The 12,330-nt window shown below is 38.8% G+C and overlaps 1 protein-coding gene across 3 annotated transcripts in view; it reads right to left on the reverse strand.

The window, feature by feature from the left end:
* Positions 1-471: 471 nt before the first annotated feature.
* The window catches only part of SRP54 (signal recognition particle 54), a 46,267-nt gene continuing 34,408 nt past the window's right edge, over positions 472-12,330 (reverse strand). For all 3 annotated transcript variants that reach the window (XM_033188284.1, XM_033188283.1, XM_033188285.1), the window contains exons 12-16: positions 11,485-11,558; positions 11,172-11,280; positions 6,831-7,001; positions 1,848-1,943; positions 472-969 (exon numbers count right to left, since the gene is read on the reverse strand). In XM_033188284.1, the coding sequence (XP_033044175.1) occupies positions 878-969; positions 1,848-1,943; positions 6,831-7,001; positions 11,172-11,280; positions 11,485-11,558 (542 nt within the window). In that variant the 3' untranslated portion in view covers positions 472-877. The remainder of the gene's footprint in view (positions 970-1,847; positions 1,944-6,830; positions 7,002-11,171; positions 11,281-11,484; positions 11,559-12,330) is intronic.

The following is a 12,330-nucleotide window of genomic DNA, read 5'->3' on the forward strand; positions in this document are numbered from 1 at the left end:
GTAGATCACATGAGCTCAGGAGTTCCAGATCAGCCTGGGCAGGAGCCACCACACTTGGCCTGTTAATTTCTCTCTTTTTTTTGTTTTCTTTTGAGATGTAGTCTCACTCTGTCACCCAGGCTGGAGTGCAGAGGCGGGACCTCAGCTCACTGCAACCTCCGCCTCCTGAGTTCAAGTGACTCTCATGCCTCAGCCTCCTGAGTAGCTGGGACTACAGGCACGCATCACTATGCCCAGCTAATTTTTGTATTTTTAGTAGAGATGGGGTTTCCATGTTGGCCAGGCTGGTCTTGAACTCCTGACCTCAGGTGATCCACCTGCTTCGGCCTCACAAAGTGCTGGGATAACAGGCGTGAGCCACCGTGCTCGGCCCCAGGCATATTTTTAAATGACATTTATCTACTGGCTTTTCCATTGAGTTTTTAGTGTGATAAACTGATAATTTTTAACCATAAAGAAAGTTAACAACCCCTTATAACCACTTTGAAGTTTATTTTACAGCACTTTAATTGGAACATTATTTAACTACTGACCAGGACTGTTTACAAATGTGATAGTTGGCCTTCGAGATGATTAAAAACCTTTAAGTACTAAAATTTTACATCATGAATTAACTTAAGTGTTATGATGGTGAAAACAGAAGAAAATCTAAAGCAAACATATAATGATTTCCACAAAAACCATGTATTTCTCCCTTACATTAAAGGGAAGAAAGAAAGAAGGAAAAAGAAAAGGAGGGGAAAAAGGGGCGAGAAGAAAAAGAAAGAGTGCATGATAAGCAAGAAAAATTTCCCCCCAATTTGCAAAAAGAAGGGAAACTCTGAGGTCTCAGCAAATTAGGTACTCAACTGAGTCAGTTTATATTAAGGCATTTTCTTTACATATTATTGAATCCCATCATGCCTTTCATGTTGCCAGCAGCACCCTGTTGAAACTGCCTCATCATTGACTGAAGTCCTGCCATACCACCTAGAGCAAAAATAGGGAAGTAGAGTTAAAAACAGATAATTATTAAACAGAACTGGAAACATTTATTACTTTTGCCTAATAAGTACTTCTAAAAATACTGAATTCTGATTGCAATTTAGTTATCAGCCTTAAAGAACGAACCACCTAAAAATTTATATTATCCTCATCAATAAAAGAGAATGAATAGCCTGTCTTATGGAGTTATTGTGAGGAATAAATGAGGTGATACATAAAAAGATCTTAGGATACTACCTGTCACACAGTCAATACATCTACACAAAAAATTTTTTTCTTATCAATTCAAAAAGGTCTTACTCTAAGTTACATAAAAAATAATCAATAGGGGATTATTCCATAGGACTTGCAAAAAGAAAAGAATTCATTTATTGAACATCTACTATATGCCCAGAATTTTACTGAATGTCTTCATATATATTACCTCATTTAATTGTCATAATTTCTTGATGAGATATGATCTGTGATTTTACCGAAGGGGAAAGTGCAGTTCAGAAAGTTTAAGGAACTCTGTAAAGGTTATACAGTCAAAGTAGAACTGAGGTTAAAACTCCTCAGTCATATAATTAAAAATATCCAGGTTCTAAAACAGATATGTGACTAAAAAGTCACCAGAACAAACAAACAAAAGATGATTAAATAGCTTGCTCAAACATCACAGAGATGGCAGCAGAGGAGTGAATAAGACCTCATCTAATAAGCCCTATTACAATTTAATTCAACTTAGGATTCAGATGACCATTTCCCTGAAATCACACATTTTGAACAGATTTTTGTAATATTATAACAAAAGGCTTATATAATTAAAACTCAACCCTTATAAATTAAATTGCATTAGCAACTGCTAACAACTTGGTGTTTACCCATGTGATGAAGAACTCTAGGATCCATCATTTTGGCCATTTGTTGGTTCAATTTTGCCATCTGTGACTGGCTCACATTCTTAGACATGTCACCACCTGAGGAAAAAATAAAAAGATTTTGAGTCAGTATAGGAGGTAATATAATCAGTATAATCAGGGTATAATAGAAAGTTTGATGAAGTGAGTAAATACAAAGAAAAAAATTACATAATCCTATCACGCTAACAAAATTATTTCTATTTCTACATATTCCTTTCTAATCTTTATCTCAACTACATACTATTTTTTGAAGAAGCACATGTAAAATTCTATATAAAAGGACATTTAAAAGCCTTTCTTAAGGCTGCAATTTATGCTAATTATTTATTGTGAATAAGCCACTATTAGCAAAACTGTACCCAGTGTTTTATTTTTTATTTATTTTGAGACGGAGTCTTACTCTGTCACCCAGGCTAGAGTGCAGCGGTGCGATCTTGGCTCACTGCAACCTCCGCCTCCCAGGTTCAAGTGATTCTCCTGCCTCAGCCTCCCAAATAGCTGGGATTACAGGCACCCACCACCACACCTGGCTAATTTTTGTATTTTTAGTAGAGACAGGGTTTCACCATCTTGGCCAGGCTGGTCTCGAACACCTGACCTCGTGACCTACCCATCTTGGCCTCCCAGAGTCCTGGGATTACAGGTGTGAGCCACCACACCTGGCCACCCAGTGGTTTTTAATAGTAAGCTATAACAACTGCTTAATAGTGATACAGGGGAATGCTGGACAAAAGCTGAGTTTATAGACACGGGTTAATTAGCAAAGAGACTGGATGCCTGGTAGATGAATGTGAAAGTATGAGTCTGTTGGGCCAGGCATAGTGGCTCACAACTGTAATCCTAGCACTCTGGGAGGCCGAGGCCAGTGGATCACTTGAGGTCAGGAGTTCGAGACCACCCTGGCCAACATGGTGAAACCCTGTCTCCACTAAAAATACAAAAAAAATTAGCCAGACATGGTGGTATGTGCCTGTAGTCCTAGCTACTTGGGAGGCTGAGGCAATAGAATTGTTTGAATCCAGGAGGTGGAGGTTGCAGTGAATCAAGATTGCGCCACTGCACTCCAGCCTGGGCGACAGAAAAAAAAAAAGTATGAGTCTGAGAGAATGTCAAGATGTGCATGTATCTAAGAAGTTTTTTTTTTTTGAGACAGAGTCTAGCTCTGTCACCCGGGCTGGAGTGCAATGGCACGATCTTGGTCACTGCAACCTCTGCCTCCGGGGTTCACACCATTCTCCTGCCTCAGTCTCCCAAGCAGCTGGGACTACAGGCACGCGCCACCACGCCCAGCTGATTTTTGTATTTTTAGTAGAGACAGGGTTTCACCACTTCGGCCAGGATGGTTTCGATCTCTTGACCTCGTGATCTGCCCGCCTCGGCCTCCCAAAGTGCTGGGATTACAGGCGTGAGCCACGGTGCCTAGCCAGAAGTTTTCTTTAAGTAATGAAAACCTTCAGAGAATACAAAGACAAATAATGCAACTTCATTTGTCAAGGAATTTCTACACTATGTCAAAACACCACAGTAAAAAGGGCAGCCAATGAAAGAGATGCAGCCTGGGTGAGGGGGGTCACATTTGTAATTCCAGCACTTTGGGTGGCAAAGGGAGGCTGATTACTTGAGCTCAGGAGTTCAAGACCAGCCTGGGCAACATGGCGAAACACTGTCTCTACAAAAAAAAAAAAAAAAGCATTAGCTGGGTGTGACAGCACGCGCCTATAGTCTCAGCTACTTAGGAGCCTCAGATTGGAGGATAGCTTGACCTTGGGAGGTCAAGGCTGCAATGAGCCATGAGCATGCCATTGCACTCCAGCCTCCAGCCTGGGTGACAGAGCGAGACTGTCTCAAAACAAAACAAACAAAAAACAACAAAAAATAAATGCACTCTGAGCCAGAATAGGTAAAAACATCCTTTAGACAAGAGCTGTACTCCTAAGAGGAAGGCAAGAGATCTTCACTACAACAATGCATAGAATTGCTTCAACAACTTTTTTTTTTTTTTTTAAAGACAGGCTCTTGCTCTGTCGCCCAGGCTGGAATGCAGTGCCCTAATCATGGCTCACTGCAGCCTTGCCCTCCTGGGATCATGGGATCCTCCTGCCTGGGCCTCTCAAAGTGCTGGGATTACAGGTGTGAGCCACCACACCCATCCAAAATTATTTATTTGAAAGGGGCATTAACTGTGGTACTTCTCAGAAGCATTTATAAAAAATGGGACTCAAAGCTCCTCTTGATTCTCCAGTCACAGCTGGTTAATGTGAATAAATCATGTGAATTATAAATTATGAATGAAAGAGAAGATACGTTTTTATGATAAAATCTGTGAAAACTATTATATGATGAATAAAACCGAAGAAGCTGGGAATTCCATGCTCATTAGTGATTTATCCTAAGAGTTTGTTTATCAGCACTTAAAACTTCTAAAAAAGTATTTCAAGTTTGGTGTGACACAGCTGTGTGTATATCCACTGCCAACTTCATCTTGGGGTTATTCTTTTATTGAGGAATCAGTACATAGATAAGATCTGGATGGTGAATCTGTCCTATCAAGAATAGTTAGGACTACATGGGAAAGACATTACAGTGATGTGTTTATTAATAGCATGGGATGGTAGGAATTATAACCAGTTTTCAACATGTTTGTCTAATTTTTCTTCCTTGTCACAAAAGAGCAAATAGGATATCACAAGGAAAATAAGGAAAGCTTCAAAGATAAAAGGTAATACTCATGCTTTTAGAAGCTATTCAGTGGTATTGTTCATCTTTGGAGCTTGTCTAATCAATATTTTTGGAAATAATAAATTCATTTTAATGGGTTTCAAGGCAAATTTTCACAGACTCTGAATTAGTTGTTTACATTATAGAAAAAAATTTAAAAGAGGACTGGAACAGTTGATAGTCTTTGGAAAAACTTATCTTTTTACGATACACAATACACAGCAAAATAAATTCCATTGAGATAAAAAGTCAAACACAAAATAAAACCAAAAAGAAGTAGAAGCCAGGCGTGGTAGCTTACGCCTCTAATCTCAGCGCACTTTGGGAAGCTAAGGCAGGTGAATCATTTGAGGTCAGGAGTTTGAGACCAGCCTGGCCAACATGGTGAAACCCTGTCTCTACTAAAAATACAAAAATTAGCTGGGCATGGTGGCACATGCCTGAAATCCCAGGTATTTGGGAGACTGAGGCAGGAGAACTGCTTGAACCTAGGAGGTGGAGGTTGCAGTGAGCCAAGATCACGCCACTGCACTCTAGCCTGGGCGACAGAGCGAGACTCTGTCTCAAAAAAAAAAACAGAAGAAAATGGTGACAACTGTGGTATCAACATGGAGAAGGTTAACTTGATTACCTCTGTTAAAAAAAAAAAAAAGGAAAAAATAAACATGGGGAAGCTGTTTATGAGCATAAAAGAAATAAAAAGACAGGCTGGTTACATTAAAAAGAACAACTACTATTCATTATAAAATATAAATAAAAATAAAAGGTAAATGAAAAACTGGGGGAAAATATTCGAAGACATAAACCAAAGATTTTAAGGAGTTATTACAAAGATAAAAGGGGGAAAAATGGAAGAACTGGACAGGTAACATGAAGAGGCAATTAGAGGAAATTCAAACCAGTAAATGTACAAAGAAATGTTAAACTTAATAACCTAAACACACATATTGAGAAAACATTCAACCATTACAATGGAAATGAGGCCGGATGTTGTGGCTCAAGCCTGTAATCCCAGCACTTTGGGAGGCCAAGGCGGGCACATCATTTGAGGTCAGGAGTTCAAGACCAGCCTGGCCAACATAGTGAAACCCCGTAAAAATACAAAAATTAGCCAGGCGGTAGTGGTGCGTGCCTGTAATCCCAGTTACTCAGGAGGCTGAGACAGGAGAATCGTTTGAGCCTGGGAAGCAGAGGCTACAGTGAGCCGAGATCGTGCCACCACACTCCAGTCTGGGTGACAGAGAGAGACTGTCTCAAAATAATATAAATAAACAAATAAATATAATGGAAATTATATTACTACAAAATTTATTTAGCATCTACTATGTTTCCGATCAAAACAGACAAAATTCCTGGTCTCACGGAACTGCACAAAAACTAATCTGATATAGAAGTGAATGAATCAGCCTAACTGTCCAAAAAAGTGGCATTACATTAGACAAAGATACATGCATAACTGGAAAAGTATTACTCAGCAGTTAAGAAGTGTTGTGTGTGTGTTTTTGGGGGATGGAGTCTCACTCTGTTGCTCAGCACTCTGTTGCTCAGGCTAGAGTACAGTGGTGTAATTTCGGCTCACTGCAACCTCCGCCTCCTGGGTTCAAGTGATTCTCCTGCCTCAGCCTCCCGAGTAGCTGAGATTATAGGTATGCCCCATGACGCCCGGCTATTTTTTGTATTTTAAGCAGAGACAGGGTTTCACCATGCTAGCCAGACTGGTCTTGAACTCCTGACCTCAAGTGATCCGCCCACCTCAGCCTCCCAAAGTGCTAGGATGACACGTATGAGCCATCGCGCCCGGCCAAGAATTATATTTTGAAGAATATTTGACAACATGGAAAAATAGTTAATGATGTATCAGAAGAAAACTTAGTTATAACAACTGTTATTTGCAGTAGGATCCATTGGATTCTCTGGGGAGTAAAGGTAATGTGTTGGTTTTTTTTCCTTATATTATCTAAATTTAATACAATGTGTTCACAAAAAGAAAAGCATTATTATTTTTTTCATTTACCCACGCTACAGAGATGTAAATTTTTTTTAATATTAATGTTTATTACCTTAAATATGAAAACAGATAAATCATGGGTCACATAAATCCTGGAAGTACTTGAAAATAACATGAAATTCAGCTGTGAATTTTCCAGTACTGGCAGTACTCTTAACTTTGTACTCAACTTCCTTTCTTTTCAGTCTGTTAACTAATAACAAGCTTACTTTTCTTACCTTTGAAAAGTCCTTTGATACCTCCCATCTTTTTCACCATCTGTGCAAACTTGGTATATTGTGTCAAAAGTTCTTGAACATCTCTTGTTGATACACCTGATCCTCTTGCTACTCTTTGGATTCTTCCGGGTTGTTTACTAAAAACTTTGGCACCATCCGTACTGTCTAGTTCTGTAGACAAGAGTCAGTTACTCTCACACACAATTATCATTCACCATCAAAGCAGTTATGTGCAAATGGGCAATATATAACTTCAAAGAGCTTACTTAGCAGATATGTTTTTAAAGTGATAACTATCTCATTTTTCTTTTTATATTACAAAATATCTTACTTATAGAAAAACAGATATAATATATAGTCAAACTACCACCCCGATTTAACAAATGTTATCATTCGCTATGTTTGCTTTTGAGTTTTAAAACTTAAACACGGAGGCCGGGCATGGTAGCTCACGCCTGTAATCCCAGCACTTTGTGAGGCCAAGGCAGGCGGCTCATGAGGTCAGGAGTTCGACATCAGCCTGGCCAATATGGTGAAACCCGTCTTTACTAACAACACAAAAATCAGCTGGGCATGGTGGCACGCGCCTGTAGTCCCAGCCACTCGGGCGGCTGAGGCAGAAGAATTGCTTGAACCTGCCAGGCAGAGGTTTCAGTGAGCCAAGATTGCACCACTGCACTCCAGCCTGGACAACAGAGCAAGATTCCATCTCAAAAAAAAAAAAGAAAGAAAGAAAATACAGAATATATTCAAAAGAACATTTATAGTATTCATAAGCTATAAAAACAATAAAACAAATATGTACTTTTTGCTATAAAAACAATAAAACACACATGTACTTTCCCTACAGTTTAAGTAAACTATTAATAGAATGTTTTGAGACCCCAATGTCCACCACTTCCATACTTCATATGTCTACCCTCTCTAGGCCCTCCAAACACCAGAGGTATACGGTATATCTAAAAAATGAACACAAATGCTCACCTTAGCTCTATCATAAATATTAATCATGAATTCATAAATGCAGACTATATAAGCAAGCAGAAGGAGGTAGGTTCTATCCATAATCAACAGAAAAATTATTTCCTATAATCAAGTAATTACTATTACTAGTATTTTAATTCTCTGAGTAGCTTTAAGAGTGAATTAATGGTCAGGCGCGGTTGCTCAAGCCTGTAATCCCAGCACTTTGGGAGGCCGAAACGGGTAGATTACGAGGTCAGGAGATTGAGACCATCCTGGCTAACACAGTGAAACCCCATCTCTACTAAAAAATACAAAAAAAAAAAAAACTAGCTGGGTGAGGTGGCGGGCGCCTGTAGTCCCAGCTACTCAGGAGGCTGAGGCAGGAGAATGGCGTAAACCCGGGAGGCGGAGCTTGCAGTGAGCTGAGATCCGGCCACTGCACTCCAGCCTGCAGCCTGGGCGGCAGAGCGAGACCCTGTCTCAAAAAAAAAAAAAAAAAAAAGAGTGAATTAATTCCCACAGTTGTTTGATGACTCTTAGAATATGAGGTGCATTTCTTCAGTTGCATGCAATCTCAGGAATGGAATGGACTTTAGTCAAAATGTCCATTATGTCTGCATTCCTTCTGCAATATCCCCTAAATAAATGGTTATCTAGCCTTGGTCTTCCTATCCCCAGGAGAAGATGACCTGCTATCTAATGTAAAGCTATCTATGCCATTCTGTTATACTTAGGGGAAAATCTTTTCTTTACACATACTAAATTGAAATCCGTTCACCTGGCACTTCCATTCCCATTCATGTATATGTCTCCTTGCCACACATAAAAAATAAGGCCTTCAAAATCTTTTTTTTTTTGAGACAGAGTGTTGCTCTGTCACTCAGGCCGCAGTGCAGTGGTGCAAGCTTGGCTCACTGCAACCACCACCTCCAGCATTCAAGCGATTCTCCCACCTGAGGCTCCCGAGTAGCTGGGTCTGTAGTCACACGCCACCACAGCCAGCTAATTTTTTTTGTAGTTTTAGTAAAGACAGGGTTTCACCATGTTGCCCAGGCTGGTCTCGAACTCCTGACCTCAAGTGATCCTCCCAAAATGCTGGGATTACAGGTGAGAGTCACCACACCTGGCCAGCTTTCAAATGCATAGGCCATTATGTCTCCTGTGAATTTTCGCTGTATGACAAATATCCAACTCTTGACTCTTCTAACATGGTTTAGAACCCCATTTATCATCCTGATTTCCTATATCTTCTAATTTGTCTATACCCTCTAAGTATATTGTCCAGAAGTCAACTGAAATCCAGTTGAAGTCTAATTATCAATGCAATACTAACAAAGATACAATATCTCAAAATAAAGTCACGATCAAAACCTCCAAATCCATTTCATAAATGCAGCTTTTAAGCCGCATCTTCCTTATAAAAGATTTATGAAATATATATAATACTCCTTCCAACAGCTCAAATCAAATGAAAGAAAAACTAATAGCAGCACATCGTGGCAAGCAATATGACAGAGTTAAGCAAATAGAGGAAGGGGCCTTCATTCAAAGGAGGAAGGAAGTCAGGAAAGGTTCTATACTGGGCAAATTACTCAACTTCCCTGTACCAGTTTCCTAATTTGAAAAAGGCAGATAATAACTGAATATGCTATAGGAGTTGTTATGATGATAAAATGAATTAACATATTTAAAGTGATCAGGACAGTGCCTGGCACAGAATGGACACTTCAGACATGCCGCAATTATGAATTCTGCATGCAAACATTTTTGCAGTGTTAGAGACGATGAGGAAAAAGACAACCTTAAAAGAAAAGGACAATCTTATTTGGGTTAGTATGAAAACCTGGAGCTCAGGAAAAAGAGACTACAAAAAATAACAATAAATTAGATAGTAAAGCACAGATATGAAAAATTGTTCAAATTGTTAGAATATTACATAAACTTAGTTGATAAAGCAGCAGCAGCAGGGTTTGACAGAACTGACTCCAACTTTGGAAGAAGTTCTACTGTGGGTAAAATGCTGTCGAACAGCATTGAATACTACCGAGAAATCTTTTGTGAAAAGAAGAGTCAATCAATTGGGCAAATTTCATTCTTGTGTTTTAAGAAACTGCCACAGCCACCTTGACCTTTGGCAACCATCACTGTAATCAGTTCGCAGTCATCGACATCAAGCTAAGATCCTCCATCAGCAAAGATTAGAATGCACTGAAGGCTTAGATGATCATTAGCATTTTTAGCAATAAACTATTTTTTAATTTTTTCTTTTGAGACAGAGTCTCTGTCACCCAGGCTGGAGTGCAGTGGCACGATCTCGGCTCACTGCAACCTCTGCCCCCCGAGTTCAAGTGATTCTCCTGCCTCAGCCTCCCAAGTAGCTGGGATTACAGGCATGTGCCACCATGCCTGGCTAATTTTTTTTGTATTTTTAGTAGAAACAGGGTTTTACCATGTTAGCTAGGCTGGTATCAAACTCCTGACCTCAGGTGATCCACCTGCCTCAGCCTCCCAAAGTACTGGGATCACAGGTGTTGTAAGCCACCACACCCAGCCAACAAGAAACTATTTTTAAACTAAGGTATATACATTGTTTTTTAGACATAATGCTCTTGCACACTTTATTAATAGACTACAGTATATGTATGTGTAAACATAACTTTTATATACACTGGAAAACCAAAAAAATCTGTATAACTCACTTTACTGCATGATATTTCCTTTACTGCAGTGGTCTAGAACCAAACCCACAGTATCTCTGAGGTATGCCTTTATAGGGTCAGGGAACAGAGCAGTATACTGAGAAAACTGAAACCTTATGTTTCAGACCGAAAGAATTTTCTAAGCATTGCTTAAGCTATCCATTTCTTAGTTTCCCAATGTATGTTAGCAATATTAAAGCTATGAAGAGACTTTTAGTAAATTTTTTTTTTTTCATAGAGGCAGGGTCTTGCTATGTTGGCCAGGTTGGTCTTAAACTCCTGGCCTCAAGTAATCCTCCCACCTTGGCCTGCCAAAGTACTAGGATTACAGGCGTGAGCCACCTCACCTGGCCAAATTTAACTCTTTAAAAACTAGCATTCCACCAAATTTGACTACAGAGTTCTCCTTTTAAGTTATCTCTATCAACATCATGAAGAACTAGTGTTCTTTCCTTGTATCTCATTTGGAGTATTGTAGTAGACATTTCTCTCACTGATGAAGGCAATCCAATGATCATAACCCTTTGAGTAAGAGCTTTCAAGCTATTACAAATCTACCTAAAAATAATCTTTCAGTCTAAATTTCTCCCCATCTTGTCCACAAGAACACAGTGAAACTCTCATCTTACTGATAGTCAGAACATTGTCCCCTGAGGAAAATAATCTGCCATCTTACCTTGATCATTCATACTATCCATTATTGTCATTAATTTCTTTAGCCTTGCCATTGACTCCTGTTCATTTCCTTTGCTCATAAAATCTGTTCCAAAACCAGGGATCATCCCCTAAAACAGATTTAAACATAAAGTCAATAATAGCTTAAGATTAATAGTTCAAAATGTCCACATTTAACTATTAGGTTTAATATTGACACTAAGTCTTAAGATACCTATTTTTACCCAAATGTAAAAATAATTAAAGCAAGTGTATCTATTCTTAGAAAATTTAATAAAAACAAAAGAAGGTATAAACTTTTAAGGATAACTAACCAAGATCTGACTGAAGGGGCCCATTTTCATGATATTTTGAAATTGCTCATACATGTCTCGCAACGTAAACTGACCTGAAATACAATATAAATAATTTGGATATATTACAGTATGTACATTTCCATTCAACAAAACTAATTTCATCCTTAATCATGAATTCATCTTGAAGCATACTTATAAAATATACAATCAATAAATATTCACCAAGCAGTTACCATGTGCAAGATGACAGGATGAATGCTGGGGAGAATATATAGACACACAGGTCCTATCCTAGAGAAGCTAACATTCTATCTGAGAAAACACATATACAGACACACAAGAAACCTGAAAACAAGGCATATAAACTATCCCTACTAGGATGAGTAAAATTTTAAAGGCTGACAATATCAAAAGTTAAAGAGGATGTGGACCATAAAGAACTGCCGTATATTGTTGGTGACAGAATAGCAAAACACTTTAGAAGATTGTTTGGAGTTTCTTAAATAGCTTAGGGATCTATGAACAGGAAAATGGATACCTGTGGGAAAAAATACTATTCAGCAATAAAAAGAACAAACTATAGATAAGTACGACTACATGAATGAATATCAAAATATGCTTAGAGAAAACAGATTGGGAAAAAAAGGATATATTCAGAATTTCTTTATTTTTTTAAGAGGGTTGTGCTCTATCACCAAAACTGGATTGCAGTGGTACAGTCATAACTCACTGGTAGCCTCAAACTCCTGAGCTCAAGTGACCCCCCCGCCTCAGTCTCCAGTGTAGTTAGGACTATGGATGCATGCCACTGGATTTTTCTAAGAGATATGTGTCTCACTATGTTGTCCAGGCTGGTCTCAAACT

This window comes from Trachypithecus francoisi, unplaced genomic scaffold (assembly GCF_009764315.1).
Source record: "Trachypithecus francoisi isolate TF-2019V2 unplaced genomic scaffold, Tfra_2.0 Lachesis_group3, whole genome shotgun sequence".
NCBI classification, from domain to species: domain Eukaryota; kingdom Metazoa; phylum Chordata; class Mammalia; order Primates; family Cercopithecidae; genus Trachypithecus; species Trachypithecus francoisi.